Source organism: Aythya ferina, assembly GCF_964211825.1.
Source record: "Aythya ferina genome assembly, chromosome: 1".
Taxonomy (NCBI): Eukaryota; Metazoa; Chordata; class Aves; order Anseriformes; family Anatidae; genus Aythya; species Aythya ferina.
In genome coordinates, this window is record NC_140296.1 from 86,810,980 (window position 1) to 86,833,597 (window position 22,618).

Here is a 22,618-nt window from a genome sequence, read left to right on the forward strand (position 1 = left end):
TTGTTTTGCGCCTCTGTGAGAGCATATTTAAGACAGGGAAAAAACGCTGCGCCACACAGCAGCCAGGAGTGAGAAACAGCTTGCATGTGCCAAGGTCAGTGTAGAGGGAGGGGGAGAGGTGCTCCAGGCGCCGGAGCAGAAGTCCCCTGCGGCCTGTGGTGAGGACCATGGTGAAGCAGGATGTCCCCCTGCAGCCCATGGAGTACCACGGTGGAGCAGGGTTCCACGCTGCAGCCCGTGGAGGAGACCACGGTGGAGCAGGTGGCCCTGCACCGACGGAGGCTGCCGCCTGTGGAAGACCCCTGCCGGAGCAGATTCCGGGCCGGACCTGTAGCCCGTGGAGAGGAGCCCACGCAGGAGCAGGTGACCCGGCAGGAGCTGCTGCCCGTAGGGGAGCCAGGTTGGAGCAGTTTTCTCCTGAGGGATGGACCCCGTGGTACGGACCCGTATCTGGAGCAGTTCTGGAAGAGCTGCTGCCTGTGGGAAGCCCACGCCGGATCAGTTCATCAAGGACTGCATCCCGTGGGTGGGACCCCACAGCACAGGGGACAAGAGTGACCGAGAAGGAGCAGCAGAGAAGAAGTGCTGTAGACTGACCATAACCCCCAATCCCCCTGTTCCTCTGCGCCGCTCGGGGGGAGGAGGTGGAAGAGGGTGGATGGGGGGGAAGGTGCTTTTGGTTTGCTTTTTCCTTTGTTTTCTCACTTCTCTCACTTGTTAGTAATAGGCAATAAATCTTACTATCTCCTTATGCCGAGTCTGTTTTGCCCGTTACAATAATTATTGCGTGATTTTCTCGTCCTTATCTCAATCCTTGAGCCCTTTTCACATATTTTCTCCCCATTCCTCTTTGAGGAGGGGGAGTGAGAGAGCGGCTGTGGTGGAGCTCGGCTGCCCACTCGAGCGGAACCACGACAGTTGGTCTTTTTTTTTTTTTTTTTTTTTTACATTGACTTTTCAAGATCATCTGAGAAACAAAACACCTTCAGAGAAACATTTGAAAATCTCACTTAACATGTAAGGATTTGAATGTCATAATTGTCAAACTAATTTTCTCTTTATTAAAAAATAAATTGCATTTTCAACGTCCTTTAAATTCAGCAACTAAGGCAGAGTGAGCACTATTTTATTTTATATATCTCCATAGGTAGGCAACTGTAATTGAAATAGTGCAGTTCAGTAATGATCACAAAGAAAAGTTCAATGTTCTTGGTTTAGTCCCTTTTATCTATAAATGAAATTTTCACCTGGTAAATTCCAAGCTTAATGTCTTGCCGGAATCATTACTTAGGTCTGTTGCAGCTTGTAAAGAGAATGATTTACGTTATCCACCATATTTCATACTAATAATTTCATACTAATAATTTCAACAGCATTCATAGTTATTTGGGTTGCTCTGCCTATGACGAGTAACCTGGATATTTTCTCTATTAGCAAGCAGAAAGTGGAAGTACCTAAGTTCTTAGATATGACTTTCATACAGAGAAATTAGTTTTTCTTAGAACGTTAGTGCTATTTTACTTAAAAATAAAAGCAAACAAACAAACAAAAAAACCCACACACAACAAACAACAACAACAACCACACATATTTTTGCCTGAAAGCTAATGATTTTTTAATATTACAGCACAGATATTCAAATCATGGTTCTTAAATTCAGCTACATATATCCTTATATCAGCTAGTAAATAGCACTAGCTTTGATTTTGAAGTGTTCTGAATTCTTTGATATACATTGATTTCAGAAAACCATTCTGTAGAGAAAGGGATACTTCTGTCCAAGCACCTAAATAATGATTAACGCACCCAACTCCAAATTTATGAATGTGATCAATATTATCCATTTTTGCTTGAGCCATTAGCTAAAAATCTGAAACTTGCCAGACTGTTTCTGTTAAGTAGAAGAAACTAATGAGAATTCCACATCAGATAAATTCCTGTTTATTTACTAGGACTGTACTTGAAATATCAATTATGTGAACATAGTTGAATCAAAAACACAGAACTCTTGACCAGAAGCTGTAGCTTGTCTTTTCAGTAAGGTACTCAGAAGATCTATTTTATCTCCTTTTCACAGATAAACACAGCTAATCCCTACCCCAGCATCCTGGTGACTGTGCCATCAGTCTCTGGGGAAATCCTTCAGCTGCATTTTCTAGATTCTACATTGACCTGTCCTGACCAGACTGATCCATACTTTGTGTGGATTTACATTTTTACATTTCTTTAGATAATGTTTTCTACCATTTCTGCTACATAAGGTCTGTATGGAGAGCACTCTTGATCCATATCTACTATTCATTGTCAACAGTTTCCAACATAAAAACATGCTACTTCAACAATAAAGAACAACACAATCCTACTTTATTTCTTTCCATTGGTATGGAGATCCTAGAAAGCAAAATGAGTGGAACTTTGCTACACTGAAAACAGAACTCAAAACTCATGTTTGGAAGAAGCATGATAGAACATGAATCAGCAGTTGCAGCTTCTACCCCAGTGTTGGGGAGAGGAGAGAACTAGGAAGTGTTTCTAGAAAAGCAATTTTTAGTAGCAATATTTGCTACTGCATCTCACACACCTGAGTCACAAAATTGGAATATTTGCTGTACCCTTAAAACAACCAGGCTACAAAAATGATGCTCTGCATTCTGCCATTAAGCAGCAGACCTGTAATTTAGGGAGTTAATTTGGATGCAACATTGCTTCAGGCACTCATGATCTTGTGTTGTTACTGTTTCTCACAGCAGTATATTGTACACATTTTTCTTCCACAGGTTCATTATGTGAACAAATGTTTCTGCAGCTTCATCCAGAGAAAAATAATACATAAGAGAAAATATGTAATGCAAATATTTGCTGCCAATTAAAATTTCATATCACAGTTACATCACTAATATGTCTAACCTTTACCAAGCGATGGTTAGCCTCCTTCAGTGCACTCTCAAGCTTATGTTTTCTGTCTGGGTCCAGTGATGCACTTCCAAGTGCTATTCCACCAGATTCATTTAATCGTTTCAGTATTCCCTTGTGTGGCAGCAGCTCTTCAGCTCTTAACTGGAACAGACAAATACAGCAGTTAAGATGAACTGTGGTAGAATTTTCAGCTCCCTTATCTTCACCCTTATTGATTTGTCTATCAGCTAAAGGAATAAACTCAATTCAAGACAAAATAGCCATGGCTTTCTGAATATAGAAGGGCAGAAACCCCAGAAACTGTATTAGTGGATCAAGCCTACAGAGAGAGATAAACAACCAAATAAGGTGTTTCTAAGGATATTGATCACTGTTGTATGACAAATTTCCACCTCTGGATACTCATTAGCTCATGTATACAGATATTAATAATCTTTCAATATGGTAAATAGTATATTAAAGCCCACTTTGGAGAATGGCTTTTCCATGTTCTGTGCTGTGAACACAATCACCCAGATGGTATGTGGTGAAAAGCCCTCCAGTCCAACCTCATAATTAAGAATGTTCATGTATATTCATAGAAACATCAAGTAAAGACAAAGAAAGCAAGACATCATCTAAATGTACCACTTCTCCATCATGTATGTAGTTACTGCAAGTTATCAAAGTAACTTGATATATCAAGGATAATGCAACTAAAAGATACATCAACACAATCAAGCAGGTACTATATAAGCCACAGTACATTATTCTTTGTTGCATTGGAATATACATGTATTCTCTTGTGTAGCTCCAAAATAAAAGATGGAATGTAAAAATGAGCTACAAATAATTAAAAAAAAAAATGCTAGCACCTTTAATTTTGGACTACTTATTCCTTGGGAATGCTACATTTGGGAAATATTTGTATATAAATAAGAAGTGGGAACTTCATGGATCTAAATAATCAGCTTAAACTTCAAACTTGTAATCATGTCTGGAAATGATAAGATGCATTTAACATCCCATACAGTAGTATCTTCGCCTTCATTCTGAAATCCCTGGCTGTGAAGGCAAGGCCTCACAAATTTTCTGTCCAGCTCACAGATGTCTTATACTAAACAGTGAGAGGCATAAACCTAGCACATGATTAAGTCTTCACCATGCACTACTATTTATCCTATCTCTGTCTACTTTGAAAGGAACTTGAAGAAAGATTTTACTAAAGCATTGTTTTTATTTTTTATTGGGTTTTGTTAAATAACATTTAATGTTCTTCAGCGTAGATAATTGATGAATTAAGAAAATGATAATTTAAGAAAACAGTAAATAAAGCTTATAATACCTTTACTTTGCCAAGACAGTCTCTTAACTGGTCTTCATTCCCTGGTTCAAGGGGAATAGCAATGATGCTCTCCGTTTCTTCTAACCATAAAATTAATTTGTTCAAGTCTTCTTGAAATTCTGATAAAATATTCTTTTCTTCCTCTATCCTGTAATAAAAACATGAAATTAATGTTTCCATGTGTTTTTTTGTTTGTTTGTTTGTTTTGAAATGCTCATCCATACTTACAAAAAGACTGGGGAAAAACGATTTCTTATAATTTATATTAATTCTCTTAAAAATTGTGCCATAGATTTTTCCATGCTAAAATTATCAGACCAGTACCCTTTTCATGTGGCATTATTTCAATATATTATTTCAAATACATTTGAAAAGAAATACACAAGTTATAATTTGAAATCTCACCAAATCAGACTTCCAGATATTGCAGAGAGCAGACACACACAGACCAGGAATTGTTCGTAATTCAGCCCAGATTTTTGACTGAACTAACAGCATGGAAGCCCAGTATTAGAAATTTCTAGCACCAAAGTTTCACTAAAATGGATATGTAGAAAGTGCTACTGAAACCCATTTGGACACATTGTACAAACATATATTTTGGTGACTGTGCAATATAGTTTGTGTAAAGCATTCCAGTCCAGATCCACAAAAAGTATGTAAGGTCTGTAGTCCCTACGAAGGAATAGGATAGACAAAACAGACATCTAAGATTAAGAGATAAATCCTATGTCTACAACTCAGCTGTTGATTCTCTCACCCAGGTTCTCTTCACTGAATACAAGCTGTCACTTCTAGGGTGTGATACATGGATTCATCTTAAATAATTACAATAGGAAAAGAGACATTTTGCCTCTACGGACTTTTTCATTAAAGGGAATCCAGATTGTCAACTACAACATAACCATTGCAGGTGGCTAAAATCAGATAAGACTTCTTACACCACAACTGTATGAATATACAGAGATGTACGCTTTTGTGCCTAAGTTTCCCAAAGCTATCAAGATACATATGGAAACAATTTCAAGGGCAGCAGGGAAGAGCATTGGCAGAACCTGAACCCTTAGGGACTAACATTAGGAATGTATCTCTTCTGAAGAAGAAAAATTATGTTACAATAAATCACTTATAATTTATCCTCCAAGACTATTCACAAAACTAAGGTTACACTGAGTCTTCCCTGTATGGAAAGATTAAATAATTTGTTATTTAAAGGTTACTTATGATCAAAGCAAAAGATGAAGAATCAGATTATTATTATTAATTATTGTTATTTCCAAATCCAACTGAGTTTGAGAAATTAGGCCATTTATTATGCATAATAAGAGGCTGTATTACTGTTGATAACATAGAATCAGGTCATCACTGTTAATATATTTGTGAATGTTAAAAAAAAAAAATAAAAAAAAAAAGCAGTAACAAAATGGAAATGTCTTTAACTTTCTCTGGTCTCCCATATTTGCCACTTCTCAGGACTGAGCACGAAGTCAGTGCCCTCAGAACACTGATAATTCAGAGGGAATTCAACCTATTTGAAATTATGCCATCTTTTTTTTTTTTTTTTTTTTTTTTTTAAGATAGGTTATTTACAGATTTTTATTATTACTAGGAAACTATGTTTTCTAATGGCTGACTTGAGCAAAGAACTCTTTAGAAAAGATACATGAATAAGCTCCAGGCAAAAGAGAATCAATAAAAAGTGTCAGCTTCACATTACCTAACACAAAAATACTGAAAACAATTGTTGCTTGACACACCTGCTGTCTGATAAACAGCTTAGAAACTACAGATTAAAAGCTTTTATTCAAGCAGAACAGATATACAGAAATTTCCAACAGTCGATATCTCTCAATGCAGTTTATACATCCAAAACTCCCAAATACTTCTCCATATATTAAGAAGTCCAAGTTTATCAATGAGATCTTATACTACTTTTTCCTCTGTAATTTTCACAGACAAAAAATAAAAATAAAAATAAATGCAAAATTTGTAAAGTTCCTTTCAAATAACATCCTTAATTACAAAGTAAACAGGGAGAATTCTGTTCTGGTCATCTAGGAAAATTCTAGTAGGGAAGAGGAGAATAAACTTATCAGCTGAATTTCATTTCGTAGTAAAAATTTCATCTGACTTCACGTTATAAGCAAGGAATTGTTATAGGTGAAGATCTCTGAGGAGGGAAAAAAATCATGCTGTTGGAATACCATTATAAAATTAATTATATAATTCTTAAATTTATTTTATAAATACGTATTTATATAATGTAAAAAACATATATATTATAAATATACAACATAAATACAGCAGCATATTGGTTGAATGTAATTCAACTATTACTTTACACAACTCCCAAATTAGCAAGTACTAGTGGAATTTACCTGCCTTCCATCTTATTGGTGTTTATTGTTTTTCCTTAACAAGACACTCTCAGAAGTGCTATATTGGATGATTAAACATTCTACAGGCTCCACAAACCCCACTCTGAAATAGTAGACTAAAAGTAAGTGTAAAGTACCAAGGACAATACTCTTCACCAGACTTCAATATATCCTCCAGTCTGGACACATTAAACATGCAAAATCTTAAGACAACCTGGAAAATATGATAGCCACCACAAATTTGACAGTCTCTGGGTATCTTTCCTGGATGGCAAAATGCAGGCAAAAAGACATCAAAACAAAGATGATTGTGAAAAGTGTTTCCATTATATTTACAAGTATCAAAGACTAACAAAATATCTCCAACTTTTGCTCTAAATCCATCCTTTCTTTTGTGGTCAAAATAACTACGAAAGTAGTAACTTCAACAATATATGCAGTGAATATCTGGGATATGAAAAATCTTACTGTAAAACATTATTTTATATTGATATTTCCAAATAATTATAAATAAATAGCTCATATTTTCAAGTTGTTTTTTTTCTTTATAGTACAGTTTTAAAATGTTCTCTGTTAACATCTAAAATATGAAGCAATGTTTCTTTGTTTGCATTCAAGTTCAATGATTTTTGTAGAATTTAAGCATGTAGAAGTGATAATACTGAATCAGATATTTAAAACTCTTTATCTACAATTAATTACTAGGTATTTTATTTCCTGAGTCAATTCAATGCATTTAGATAAGAGGGAAAAAAAAAAAAAAAAAAAAAACCACTAAGTTCTTCTTGAAATACTGGTTGCAAATTATAAATATCCTTAATAATATTTTCAGGAAATTGAATTGCAGTGATTATGGATGAAAAAAATATTTATACAGAAAGTGCAAAATGTATTGCTAAGTATTTTTAAGTTCAGTAATAAATCATGCATACAACCACAATAAATATACCCAGTTTGTGTAAAGAATATTAGTAAAAACCAGGAGAATTTAAAACAGGGGGAGATTTTCCAAGCTCAGATGAGCAGAGAAAGGATTCTTGTTCACGTACGCTGTATGAAAGTACAAAAAATCAAAATCTTCTGTCTATATTTCATAATTCTGCTAGGTGTGGAATTGAATTAAATGGTACTCTACAGCCCAAAGAAATTCAGAAGTAAAATTTTCAGAGTCAAACAGGTAACTTTGAGCCCAGATTTCCAAGGCTCAGGAGAGAAGGTCTTTATTCTTTATGTCTAATTAGAATTAGACAACATAGAGGCATAAAAAGACTAAATAAAACTGGCCTGCTGGAAAAACCCAAGAGATTTAAGATAATTCCAGAAAATAAGAACTGACAAATATCAAACCACTTATTACTTTGGCTACAACCACACGTCTAAGAGTTTGAAGGATGCACAGAGGGGAGCAGTGAAGGTATTTCCCAACAGAATAAAGGTTCCTCAGGATCTGCAGCCACACAGTGAGAGAAGGCTCTGCAGTTTGTACAGGCAGCCACTGCCTCGCGGGATCAGCAGCTCTTGGGAGAAAGGCATAGAGATGCTGTGCTTTGCACCCTTCCTTAAGTTGCATCCCCATCTCCAACCCCTCCCTACCTTAAGCTATTTAGGCAAAACCTTTTTTTTTTTTTTTTTAATGGTTTATATATGTGTGGTGTTGTTTGTTTGTTTGTTTGTTTGTTTTTGTTTGTTTTTTTTTTTTTTTCCCAACAGAAAAATTACACTCTAAAGATTGAGATTTCCTTATATTGCTAGAGAAAAGACGCACTGACACAGGTGGACCCTGGATACCAACATGCACTATATTTTCCTGTGGCAAAAACTTCTTGGCAATATTTTTAGGTACTTTCAGAAACTAATACTGCAACTTCTAAACATACTGTTGTCTTCAAGAACAGCTCTGTGTTATGTTTCCTGTTATGCTGTAACTGTAAAAGAGAAAATATCTATTTTTGAAATCCATGATGTTATTAATATATATAAATGAAATGTTCATTGAGAAGATCATTTATTTAATTGTATTGAATTTTGCCATGCACGTTACTATTGTATTTTTTCAATGATTTTTTAATTATTATTATTGCAGTTTATTAGAAATAATTATTTGATCAGCTAGGTAACTGAATTTAAACCATTTTAAATTCAAGTTTGGCCATAGCCTTCTGGCTATTGGCAGCAGATTTCTCACAGAGGTAATTAATTTGCTCTGAGGAGAGAAGAGGAAAGTTTGCTAGATGGGTCTTCTTACAAGAATTGTTCATACTGTAAAGCCATCAGCAAACCCAACTCATTAAGATGCAGTGTAGATGAGACATTTTTCAGTTTGTTCTTCCAGTCTTTAGCAGCACTGGAGTACCATTGTAGCAAACTGAGACAGGTTGACTCCATGCCATAAATATATTCAAGCAGTTTTGTTATATACTTTTATTATGAATTTATAATTTGTTATATATGCATATGTATGTCATATTAAAAAACAAACAAACAAACAAAAGGAATCAGATCTGTGTTTAACCCTGTTATGCAGTAACAAGCTGCATGTACCTAATCTGGTGGTACAGAAGCACGTCAAGGCACTGTGCTCATGCCTGCAGGCACCAACAGGCACCTCTATGAGTGGGACAGGACCAGAGACAGGAAGCAGGAGGGACACGAACTTGGCCTTCCTCCCCTCCAGCCCCAGGGCCAGCCAGACCCTGGCCTTGCCTGGGGTGGGTCACCGCTGGCCAGCACAGGGTAATAGGCTGCTCCAAACAAGCATCATATTGCTCATCTAGGAAATGCGCACGTGTGTTAAGCATCATGCACTGTCACTCTGACTCATATTCCCTCATATATGCTCATGCATATGAGCACAGAAGGTTTTCAGAAATTAGACCAAAAAAGTGTTCCATAAAGGTCTTTTTATCCCAGTCATGAAGAGTATGTAGGATAGTAATTAAAAGGTCCATCGCAATTAACGGAAGCTGCAGGTGCACTTCATAATTTACTTCACAATTTGCTCTTGGCCTGCTAGAACATTACTTCTGTTATAAATAACATCCTGCATGACAAGCATCATATTATGCAAGCCACAAAAATAAAGCACTCTTAATTCAGCTATTTATTTATTTATTCAGCTAATGCTGAACAAGTTAATCACATAAAAAGTTTTAACACAATGACTGCTTGCAGCTTTAGAACAAGCTGATTTCTACCACCATAATTACATTTGGAGCAACTGATACCTGTAATTTCTAAGTGTTTAAATTCATGACTGCAATGACAAATTAACAGTAGGTTGTTATGGACTTCCAAATCTGAGCCTAAACAAACCAAAACAAGGAGCATGAGCCACCAGTTGTCCATCAACACATACAGAGCAGCTCTCAAGAAAGCAGTTGGGAACACATCTTGCTGGATAAGCAGATGAGTAAGGATTTAATTCCAATAGCCGGCCCTAAGAAGCAAGGCAGATTCATCTCCAGCACAGATCTGCATACTGTTACATACACATCACTACCTATCTTTTAAAATCACACCTGAGTTCCCCAAAAAAACTTTTAAACTAATTCACAGTTGGGAAATGATCTATTTAATTAATACTGAAACATAATCCACCATGGTTGATAGAAAATTCTAAGCTTAGAGAAGAACAGAATTTCATATGTAACTTTTGGTCTTCCATGTGACTATTCTCTGGCATGTTACTTTATGACTTCTGTACTAAAACACCACAGCTTGCTATTTGTATTTCTAAACTCATGGGAACCCCTTGGTCAGCTATTCTGACTGCACAGGTGCTTATACAAATTCTATATACATTTTGCTTCTGGAGACTCACATGCTCAGTATATTCAATATTTAAATGTTAGGTAGTAAATTAAATTAAATAAAAGAGCTAGTTTTCCTAACAGTATGATATAGAATTAATAACAAATTCTTGTCAGTCTGCAAAATACCCTGGGTACACTTTTGACTATCATTAATCCTTAGTTATAATGGTTAACTATTACATAAACATTAATTTCCTGTTTCATGTAAGCTTATATTTTTTGATTACAGTGTCTAGAAGCTATATGAAATCCATATTGCAGCTCACGTGTTTTTTTCATAATCACTAATGCCAATACCATAGCAACCCATATAGTTTGTGAAACACATCAGACATGCATGGGTTTAGCTGCACCTGTGATGTTGGACTTATTTGGGGGGTGTCAGCTAGAGATAGAAAATATGCAATCACAGGAGTGAAACAGATCTGCATTTGCTAGTGACTTTTCTCCATTGCACTTCAATAATGTCCAGGTAGGTTTTTTTTTGTTTGATTGGTTGTTTTTTTAATGTTCAGCTGTTGATTTTGTTATTTATGGTGTTTCTAAGATAAGGGATTAGTCCATTTAGTGGCTATTACTGAAAATTTAAAAAGCCACCAAAACAGTAAGTTGGCAGTTTACTGAAAATATTTACCAAGAGAGAATTAATTTTCTTTCTTTATCTAGGGAATGTGCAAATGTGCTGCATTTGAGTAAGGATCTTTATAAACTAATTGAAATTAAAAATATCACAGAAATTTCAGGAAACCCAAATGTAAATACCAGCAGCAAGTTCAGCTACAACACCACATGTAAACAGAATGTAAATTTATACTAGTAGTATTTTTCAGTGAAAGAAAAAAATATATTTATTGATTTAACTGTCACAAACTTTCTTAATCTGTAAACCAGCTTTTAAATTGCAGTGAAAAACTAATCACAGCATTCCATACATGTAGTGCTCAGGTGAAGGAAACCTACCAACAGTAGCTACTGTGTTGTGGCAAAAAACAAACAAAAACAAACAAAAAAACAAAAACACTTCAATGAATGTGAGGTACCAAACCTATTAAAAAGTATACTTTATAGTAACTATTGTTGACTTAGAACAGAAAGCTTGTATATTTATGCTCAGAAAAGTATTTGAAGGTATTCTGGTCAAGAGCCTTTGTTCTGTCACTCTTTCAGTAAGTACTTCAAACTTGCTTGAACAGAGATCTGAATAGGCAGTCTGCAGGTTCAAGCTCATGAAAAGTGCAAATATATTGCAGCTATAATGAAAAATTCTCTTCCATTCAACCCAATTTGAAACAACAACAACAAAAACAGATCAGATTGTGATGAATACATAAACAAAATACAGATTACTGCTGAAACAGATAAGAAATCTAATTCCTGGGCATCTGTTTTCAAAAATTACACAAGAAATTGTTGAACAAAGATGGAAAATACCAGCCAGCACCAGTGTTACACATGTCCGTCAAAAACCTCATTTATGAGCCTTCACCACACCAAGCTCATATGTGAGATGTTGCTTCTCATCCTGATATGTGATCACTAGACTTGTTCTGCCTGGCCCACATTGTCCTGCAGTATGATCAAAGGCAAAGCACCGAACTGCAGCCATAACCCTGAGGCCTGTCACCACTTAAGCTCCTGAGAGCCCCAAAGTGCCCGCTGGAGGCCCTGCCTCCAAATCTCACGTGTCCCAGCTACATGATACAACATACACAGCACAATATGGCCTGATGCCATATTACGGTATTACGTGGCAGGGGACAAAAAGGCTGAGAAATCTTCTGATGGTGCAGTTTACAAGATTTGATTGTCGATATGATTGCTGGAGTATGAAGAGGAAGAAACAGATCTTTTTTCACTTTCTCTTGTCTATGGCTAGTAGTAGCATCTATTCAAGAAACTATTGCAACTTTCCCATCTCCAAAATTCTCCCTTTTTCTTTAACACTGTTCTAGAGCACAAATTCAAACTTCTCCGGACTCTTAAGGTTTGCTGCTGCTTGCAGCAAAGTGTTAACAAAAACTCAATTAAATTCCCAATTTGCTAACTATCAGTGTATCAGGCTTTCAATCAAATTTCACTTTATTCAACTGCCTGGTCTATTCTGAAGTTTGCAGTAAGATAAAATGACTAGATGTGCTAAAATTACATTCTCATCTAATTCTTAGCTGGATAGATTAGACTGCAGGATACAGAAACATTAAACACTGAATTCAAACTTCTACAGCTTTGAAACTGTTTGATAAAGGCAACTGAAGGATAACATCCTACACAAACATAATTCAAACACAACCTCTTGATCTTCAATACCAAAGAAAGGAGACTCAACACCAGCCTTAAGTCTATGCTTTGCCTTGGGTCAACATCTGACCTGTTAAAACTTAAAAAATAATAATACAAACATTAAAAACAAAACAAACAACAACAACAACAACAAAAACAGCTTGTTTTTACTGAAAAGCAGTATATGTTCTTCAAATTGATTTGAGGGCTGGTTTGTTTTCTTGTCTGTTTTTAATTAAGTGGTTCTTTTATGGTCAAAATAATTAACATTCATTTAATGAGCCAGACTACCACCAAGATTAACATTAGTGCCCAGTGATCTGAATCAGCTTCTGTTATTTTTAGAATTCCATGGTTGTGATCTATTTTACCATTTTTATTCAGCAGATCATTTAATATTTATTCCAAAATACTTATGAAAACTGGATTGACATGCTGGAACTCTCAGAATCATATCATGTATCAATCTTTTCAAATCAAACAATCACTGGATTCATTATGGTTATAGGAAACATTTTAAATTTATCATGTTCTTCAATGTAGTCATATATTCTCATATAGAATATGTTCTAATTCAGAACAAATATTAGACCAGTAGTTTAACAGTGTATCTTTGAGGAAAGAAAAGTGTGTGTGGAGGAGAAAAAAAAAAAAAAAGAATCTGTATATAGATCCCCCCTCCTCTTCCCCAAAGCCCAGAGACCATGTGCATCAGAACATAAAAAGTGCCTGAGTGTGTCAGAATATTTAACCCAACAGTTTGCCTCCAACATTGCTAATAAGAGATGCTAATTAAGGGGAACACAGAAGACTGTCCACTTTCTTCTGTCTATTCACCTCATACAACACCAGAATCCATTGTCATTAGACAAAAGATGTTACGGTGCTGAGTCATAATATCTTCCTCCACAGCCTTCTGTGGCCAGCAAACCTCAGAAACCATAATGTAAAAAAGTAACTTCTAAAGTGGTTTTACTATCTGTTATGGTTCTATCAACTACCTTTTAGTCTTGTCATTGGGGAATTAAGTGAATTCCCCAACGTGTTGTTCCACATTCAGTTTGCCCACTACTTCAATTTTGTAAACCTAGGTCATATCCCTCCTGAGACTTCTCTCCAGACTGAAGATCCTCAGCTTCTTAGTCTCTGGTCACAAAGCATCCACTCCAAACCCTGGCTCATTTTAGTTGCTTATCTCTTCTGTAAGTCTACCATGCCCTTTATGACGTGCAGAGAGCAGACTTGCACATACTACCAAAAGTGAGCATGCCACAACATTTGATGGCAGCAAAACAACACTTCATTTTGTTCTCAATACCTTCATTGATGCTACCCACAGTTCTGTAGCCTTTTTTGGCTGCCTCTACATTTTGAGCCTACAAACACCATCAGTGTTGATGGTGTGGTATGGAGAGGTAATTTGTGTCGAGAAAATGGTTGATATTAATAAAGAAGGGGGAGATGTGGGAGCGTGGCCATGGGGGTGGGCAAGCACCGTAGTTGATGATAACATTAGACTCTTAACGATGAGGCCATCAGGAATATAAAAGAGTTTAGAGGGAACATAGAAGGGTGGTTCAGGAGACTCCATGCAGTCTCCGGTTTCTTGTTCTCCAGCTGGTTCTCTTGTTTTCCAGCCGTTAAAGCATGGAAGTTTCTGGGTGTTTGCTGTTGTTGTTATATTCAAAGTTGTTTGACCAATGAAAAGTTGTTTTTGAAAAGGACTGCTGTGGGGAGAAAGGTATAAGAGGAGAACCTGCCCTCAAGATAAAAAAAAAAAAAAAAAAAAAAAAAAAAAAAAAAGCAACACAATATATGTGTTGTTATGTGACCAATAAAGAAACAGAAAGAAGGAATGAAAAGGAACAGGCTAGCAGAACGGAGACCAGGGCGCAAACAGGCACTTTGATTGCCTCATGAAGATAGGTTTGGCCAAACTCAGCAAACCACTCAGAGAAGCTCATACAGAAAGTCACTGGAAATAGGTGCACTGGAGCTAGGAATAAGCTCAAGCTGAGAGAAGCGGACCCGCGCACACAGCTGCCCCTCGCTGGTAAGCAGTTGCGCATTATGAGGAATCATACATCCTTAGAAACAAAGACTGTCCTGGTAACCTTACAGCTTATTCTCCTTATTAAGGATCAGATAGTTTATGATCCTGAAATATGGGACCAAGTTGAGGTCAAGGTGTGGGACTCCGCAACTAAAACTGACAAGGTTGCGGGGGGATTGCTTGGCACCTGGTGAGCAATATCTGAGGCCTTAAAGAGCCATGTGGGACCACAGTCAGAAACATGTGGTTTGCCAGACAGTGAGGGAGCTGTGGGCTCAGTTACTGATCCAACTGGTACACCATTGGCCTCTCTGCTGCAAAAGGAATGGAAAATGAAGACTGTTAAGTCATGGAACTTAAAGGATTGTCTGTTACCTTTTCTGATTGTACACATGTATAGGTGTACTCGGGTTTAGTATGTAAAAGCAATGGTAATGTTTGATGTTCGTGTGTGCATGTTGGTGGAGCATAGACTCCCCGCATACCCAGTGCTGTTTACTTGTCTTTTATACTGATATTATATAAACCCATTTTAGGATAGAATAAATCTTGTGGTTAAAAATTAATGAGAACAAAATAGATGACATCTTGTTATCTGCTGACCCTCAGTCAGGCTGAAACTTGAGATAACTTGAGCCAACTCGGCATTTCTGCAGCTTGGGAAACAACAGAGTCAGCCAACCTGGCATTCTTTTAAGCAAAAGGTGAAAAGTGCATCACAAGGAAGACCTACGGTCTTCCTCCCAAAGACCACTGCCCACATCCCAAAGACCCCCGCCCACAGTTCTTGGGAGGCTTTGCACAAGCGCAAGGACTGATAAGCTAATTAACATACGAAGCGAGAGTAGGCGGGTTTAGGTAATGAATATGTATAAGCATTAATAGAATATTCATTGTTTTGCTGTATAAATATGAGATAGTTTGTTACTTCGAACATGCATGATAGGTGGAGAGATCCCCCGTGAATCCAGCGCTGCAATAAAGAATATACCACTTAAAGAAATTTCAGCTTTGATCTTTGAATCAATACCTTTTATAAATATTCCTTTTATAAATATTACTAAATTCAGATTGAGTTGAGATTTCATTTATAACAGTAATAAGCATTGAGTAGTGTGTGAACCTGTAGTACTGAGCCACTGAGGAAATCAAGGAGGAATTAAGCATCAGGTAATAGGGAATATAAAGTTATGATATACTTTTACTTTGAGCTTCTGCTTGCAGCATGCCCGCCATTGCAATCGCAAATAAAAATACTACTTCACTGAGATCCTCTCCTGAGCCTGTGTTATTGGCTGCAGATTGTTTCTCACAACTGTATGTACACAACAGTAGTCTCATAAGAACGATTCCTGTATAAACCTATAATAAGACACACATATAGGTGGTGGTAAGCAAGTCTGAGTGAGCAAGAAGTGATGACACACAAAGTGGCAAGTAGAGGCCACTTTCTTGTTTGCCCTCATTTTCTCATTAAGAACAAAGCAGACATTTTGTGTGAAACGGGATTCAGAAGAAAGAACCTGAATGTACCCCAAACCTAATCAGAACAAATAACAAACAACTGAAAGATGTCAAAGCACAAAAGAGATGCAAATCTCATGCCAACAAAGCAACATAAAGATGTGTTTGTCTTTTCCTGCCTGGGATGAGACCTAGACAGAGTACACCAGGCATTTCTGTCACCTACAGTTGTTTCTTTTGAAAATCCAGACCGTGGGAGTGAAAAGAAAAACAAGGGAGTGAAAGAAAAACAAACAAACAAACAAAAAAACAAAAACAAGAAAGAAAAAAAAAAAAAAAAAAAAAAAAAAAAAACTAGTACCTTGTCTAAGGCAGCAGCTAGAGGGACAGTAGGATTGTAGGATTTGCTTCTAAGATCTGGGAGCAGCTCCGGCAGATCTGTCACAGCCAGGAAGACCAGGCACTAAACACAAGCATAAAATCCTCCATTCTGATGCACACAGGTCTCACCACAGCAGTACATCAGAGGCTTTTATATCAGTTTAGCACAACACTGTATGTTCACTATATGGCAATCTATACACTAACCTAGGTCTGTGCAGCCACAATACTCAATATTACACAAAGTGTCTTTCCAGAGGAAAACAAACCAATAACAAAACAGTCAGCAAACCAAACAGATCAAAAGGAGGAATGGGTGTGGGTAAAAGGATGCTTATTTAAGATCATATAGGAAACATAACTGGATTATTCCCACATAAGAGACCCTAGACTTCCTTAAACTTTAAAGATTTGCCCCAAAATTCCAGACTGCTAACACAGCCTCGAGCCAAAACGGCATTGAAATACGTCTTTTTGTTGATAAATGAGGTAGAACACAATAGCTATGTTTACCAGAACTAAGGACAGATTTTATATTCTCAAAGCTCAACCACCAATCTCTCTCTTCAGTGTTACCACAGCAGCTTATGGGGCTATTAAAATGATGTGTTATTGTTCTGTAAGTGTTAGCACTTACTTAACAAGATAAGGATTAGAAACACAGATGGATTTCAGTTGTACAAAAGAACAGCTTTTAGGGCAATAAATAAAGGCAAAGGACTCCCTTGTGTAATTACCATCAACACCTGGAGATACAGCAGAAAGAAACATTTAAAGTGCCATGACAGCTGTAGCTAACTCGTTGCACCGCCTGCTTTTAATGAGTTCCAAGTGAAAATTTAATCATAATTAAACTCAACAATAACCTTTCAGGACACTACCCATCCCGAACATTTTCACAGCTTTTGCCCCCCACAGCTGTAAACCACAAAAAAATAGCACCAGAAATAACAAAACTATTGCGCGCTACTCATCCTCCTAGCAAATCTCTAGCACTCAAGAAGGAGTATGCTTAAAAAAAAAAAAGTTTGAAGAAAGCTTTGCCAATGATTGTATTTTAAAGCAAAATGTCTATTTAGGCCTGGCATATGGGTTAATAAAACACCGTTTTATAAAACCTAATAGAACAGCAACAACAACATTATATATATATATATACACACACACACATTTTAATTGAAAATATTCTTTTTAAACAAACCAAACCATTCTAGTTATTATCTGTAACTCAAATGCTCCAGGTTCTTCTGACTGCAAGAGAAAACCAAATTGATCTGGAAGTGACTATAAATAACATTAAATTAACCAATCCATTCTTTTTATCTAACCTGAATGAAATGCAGATATTAATGGCATTGAAGATGAGAAGTGAATTATAGGAGGATTAACTGTATCAATTACATAAGGTATTATTAGTATTACAGAGATATATTTTAATGACATACTATTAAATAGAGAGATGCTAAATCAACTGTAAATTGTGGAAATGAAGCTCCAATCTGTCCTACTTTTAATCAAGAAATAATGTATGCTTGTTTATTGTTGTTCAGCATTAGGACTGAAATTACAAAAATGTGGAGTATGGAAGGGAGTGGTGGCCACTGATAGCAATGAGTAGAAAAGAAGAATTAAAGATGTGAAATGTAATTACTAACAATTTCTTATGAATACAAAAACACTAAGCATTAAGAGAGAGTTCTTTTGAACTTTTAAGTCTGAAGCAAATCTAATATAGCCAAAACTGTTTCACAATATTTTTGCTCTCTTTTAACCTACCTCTTTTTTTTCTCTACCAGCTGTTTGCAGATCTCCTGCCACCGGGTATTCAAACTTCCCAGTTGTTCCTTCAGCACATTAGCATCTGCTGTTGATGACTGCTCAATAATTTCTTCACCAGTTACATTCAATGTTTTGACAACAGCTTGCTGTCGCCCAATGCCATCCTGAAGCTCCTGCAAAATACCCAGCACATACACGTATTTATAAAAATTGTCAAGCATGAAACAAAATGCTTCATCACATCCTGGCCAGATGGAAAGATGTGAAAGTCTTTGCTCTCCCCTGAATTCCAAATACTAAAATCCAAAGACAGGAAAGCATCTTTTTTTTTTTTTTAAACAAGCACCTTTCAGTGCATCTTTTTAGACTTTTCTCTCTGTCTTCTTTTCTGATAGAGATAATTACAGCAATATTCTGCAGATCATTTAACAAGAAAAGCAGGTGAACAAATTATTTCTAAGCCCCTGAAGGTAGACTTATTTCTAAGTGGCCTACAAACCATTTTAAAATTTAAAGTGTACATCGTTTGGACCTCCTATTACCTATCAACACAAATTAGCAATATAAAGAAAGAAACTGTGTGGAGTGCTTCTCCAGATTCCATTACAAAACACATTTGTCTCTGATTGCAAGAAGCTTGATAATTCATTTCTTCATCCTCGTTTTGGGTGGGAAGTACCACACTCCTAAGAAACTATATTTCTTAAATGGTCTCTGTTTACAGAACAGAATGCAGAACTACCAAAATGTAACCAAGATAGACCATTTTCTAAATCTTCATTTATTTACTAAATACATTGAGATACAGTTCTACATCTTTTACCATTTTTACATCTTCTACCATTAAAAAAACTATCATACATGTTGCTAGTTAGTTCATTTAAAAAAAGAAAGAAAAGATGGTTCCGAATCCATAACTTAGATTTCTTTTTACCATCTTTTACCATTTTTACATCTTCTACCATTAAAAAAACTATCATACATGTTGCTAGTTAGTTCATTTAAAAAAAGAAAGAAAAGATGGTTCCGAATCCATAACTTAGATTTCAACACTGTATGCCTGTTCAATAAAGTTTGTATTTATAAATATAGAAATCAATCATTTCCCATTCTTAGTCATCAGTAGAGCATGAGTAATTTTTTCCACATAATTCCTCAAAATGTACAAGGGAAGTGTAAAATCATTGTCAACAGTTTACTGCTAAAATAAGCAGAAACACTTCAGCACTCATATTTATAGGTTTCACAATCTCAAGAAGGGTGTTTGATTCATATCTACATACAAGAGCAACTTAAATGCTGAATCTACCTTTTTCTGGAAGAAACCAAATATTTTAGTGTGTCATACTCTGGAGCTACATTATATACTTGTTTTCTCTTTCTAAACATATAATAAAAAATACAGAGAAAGTAAAACATATAAACATTACATCTATCCTTGAATTGGTGAAAATTGGCAGAACATAGATTTCCAGGAATATAAAGATGAACATAAAAGCCTTTTTTGATATATATATATATTATTTAATTATTTATTTATCTTGTCTATTAGATCTTCAGGTATGAGACTGAGTAAAAGTTCAAAAATTCTTCCATACTTGAATTGCTTTTAATATGACCACATCTCAGATGACAATTACTACTTCGTTAACCAGCAAAAAGTCAGTTGTGTGCCCTGTCCCAACTTTTGCACACATTTTAAACAGATAGCTTGAACACCATCACCTATACAACCTGTGGCAGAGAGGTCAATGACAGCAAGATACTATAGCATGTACTCACAGTCCTGGACAGCAGTCAGCTGAAGCATAGAGGATTGAGGCTAAGCTTATTCTTATTACAATTCTCACTGTGTGTTTTTTTTTTTGTTGTTTGTTTGTTTGTTTGTTTGTTTGTTTTCTTTTCTTTTCTTTTCTTTTTTCTTGCAGCTTTTGTTATTGGTGGTGTTATTTTAGGTTGCTATGAAAGAGAAAACCATGAAAATTAATCATGTCTGTGGTACCCCTCAGTAAAAACTATTATGCTACTTTTTCTAAACTATTTTCATCACCCATAGTTTCAGAATAAAAGAGTACCAGGGTGATGAGCGTAATACTGCAGTAGTCTGCATACTGATTTTTTATGTTTTGATAGGATGAAAAGGTTAGCACTTCCAAAACAGAAAAAAACATTTCTGCAGGTTCTTAGCTAGCTGCAATAGTCCAGCCATGTAGCATCAAGCACCCTGCTGGCTCCAAGTGTCCCAGCACAGCTTGGAACACGTAAGGTCTTAAGACAGTGTTGTAGCAGAAACTGCAGGATCTTTGAAGACCCAGCAGAGACCAATAAAAGCCTCTTACTTTGATGTATGACATTTTCTTGTCTTTCCATGATGCATGTTAATAAAATAATACCTGGCCCAACCTCTGGCTCTTATTTTCATATACATGATTCACTATTAGAAATAAATAATGTTAATGGTCAGGTAGCTTACTGAAATGCAAATATTCTCTATTGTTGCGAGGCTGAAAAGTTGTTGACCTTTCCAGTAAACGCCTCAGTTTTGGTAAAGCCCAGTTTAAAACAATCTAGATTTTGTATGCATACACAGTAGTTCCCACTGATTTGAGCACTAGAGCTTTTGCAGGTAAATCATAACAGTAAGACTCTGGAGAAATTGGTTTAGGAGAAATATATCACGATACGAGGCTTATTTCCAGCAAAGAACCTGAAACCTACTGCAGGCACATGTGTGAATATAAGTAACCACTTCCTGCAAAAATGACTAAAGGCTTCTACATAAATGTAACAAAACTATTCAGTTGGCTATTCACTTGGAGCAGGAGATTAGGGCAAGGAAAACAAAGACAGGAAATTCTACTTTCTGAATTTCAAAGTTTTTAAAATTAAAATTTGTAGAAATAAGAGGTTGTCTTTGCAACATTTTTTCTATATAACAGGAAAAAAAAATCAGCGTACTATTACAAACTGAAATGTGAATTAAAAGCCTCTTTAAATACTGTTACTGAGCCTTCTTTCTCAAGTTCACAGCATCTCAAATTAGTTTCTTTCACTCCTCCAGCATATATGAAAAATATGTATAGCAACTATTACAGGATTTCCACATTTATTTCAACAGACACAAAATTAGCCAAGGGAATTTTCTGTTTTATTCTATGGAATATTATGCAATAGGCGTTACAAAATAAAAATAAATAAATAAAGTTGCTAGCTTAGTGGCAGGGATAGTCTTTGGACTTATGATCCCTAATGCCAAAATGGGAACTTTACGTAGGATGTGTAGAAAGGAGAAGTGTGAATTTTCACCAGAGCATGGGAGAACACTCCTGGCCAAATTGTACTGGTCTCAAATTGCACCAGGGGAAGTTTAAAGTAGGAAGAATTTCTTCACAGAGAGGGTGATCAAGCACTACAGCAGGTTGCTCAGGGAAGTGGTGGAGCCCCCATCTCCGGAAGTATTTAAATGACATATGGACATGGCACTAATGGACATGGTTCAGTGATGGCAGTTGGTAGGTCAGGTTGACAGTTGGACTTAATGATCCTGAAGGTCTTTTCCAACCTAAACAATTCCATGATCTGGATTTCAGATCACTATAAAGAAAACAATTTGAGACTTTTTTTCACCCGGTGTTCTGTTCATTTGATGCTCTCCACATGATTAAAGTGAAATATGTGTGCTGATTGGCTATATTTGGCTATAAGTTTGGCTTAGTACAAGTTTGGCTATCTTTCATGGCCTAAAAAAAGGCAGTTTACCCTTACTAGGTACCACACAAAGCATAGCAATACATGAGGACTTTTTTTTTTTTTAATTACTTATTTTTAAGTAATTTTCATATAAAGCAAACAAAAGTGTTTTGAACTGGTTTTGCTGAAAATCATGTTTTCTTACATTCATCCCAAAGCTATGAACCACAAACACAACTTATATTTAGTAGCTAAAACTTGCCGGCAGCTATAGTTACCTATTCCCTCTCTATGCCACACATCTGTATGAGGACAAGATGCTGGGAGCCTGCAAGGGTTTGCCTCTCATGGCCTGATAGCATGTGGGGCTACAGAAGGAATATTGACATTGAACCTGCTTCGTGTAGTTTCATTTGGCATTTCACCCCTTCATAAAGAAATGGAAAAATGAAAGGGCAAATAGTCCTTTGGATTCACAGCTTACTCAGACGGCTACCTGAGATACTTACATTTGCAATTATACAGTTTCTAATCACTTTAT

The 22,618-nt window shown here is 36.2% G+C and overlaps 1 protein-coding gene across 12 annotated transcripts in view; it reads right to left on the reverse strand.

The window, feature by feature from the left end:
• The window catches only part of DMD (dystrophin), a 1,246,037-nt gene that overhangs the window by 411,047 nt on the left and 812,372 nt on the right, over positions 1 to 22,618 (reverse strand). For all 12 annotated transcript variants that reach the window (XM_084515490.1, XM_084515483.1, XM_084515486.1 and 9 more), the window contains 3 exons: positions 18,385 to 18,560; positions 4,241 to 4,388; positions 2,908 to 3,057 (listed from right to left, as the gene is read on the reverse strand). In XM_084515490.1, the coding sequence (XP_084371616.1) occupies positions 2,908 to 3,057; positions 4,241 to 4,388; positions 18,385 to 18,560 (474 nt within the window). The remainder of the gene's footprint in view (positions 1 to 2,907; positions 3,058 to 4,240; positions 4,389 to 18,384; positions 18,561 to 22,618) is intronic.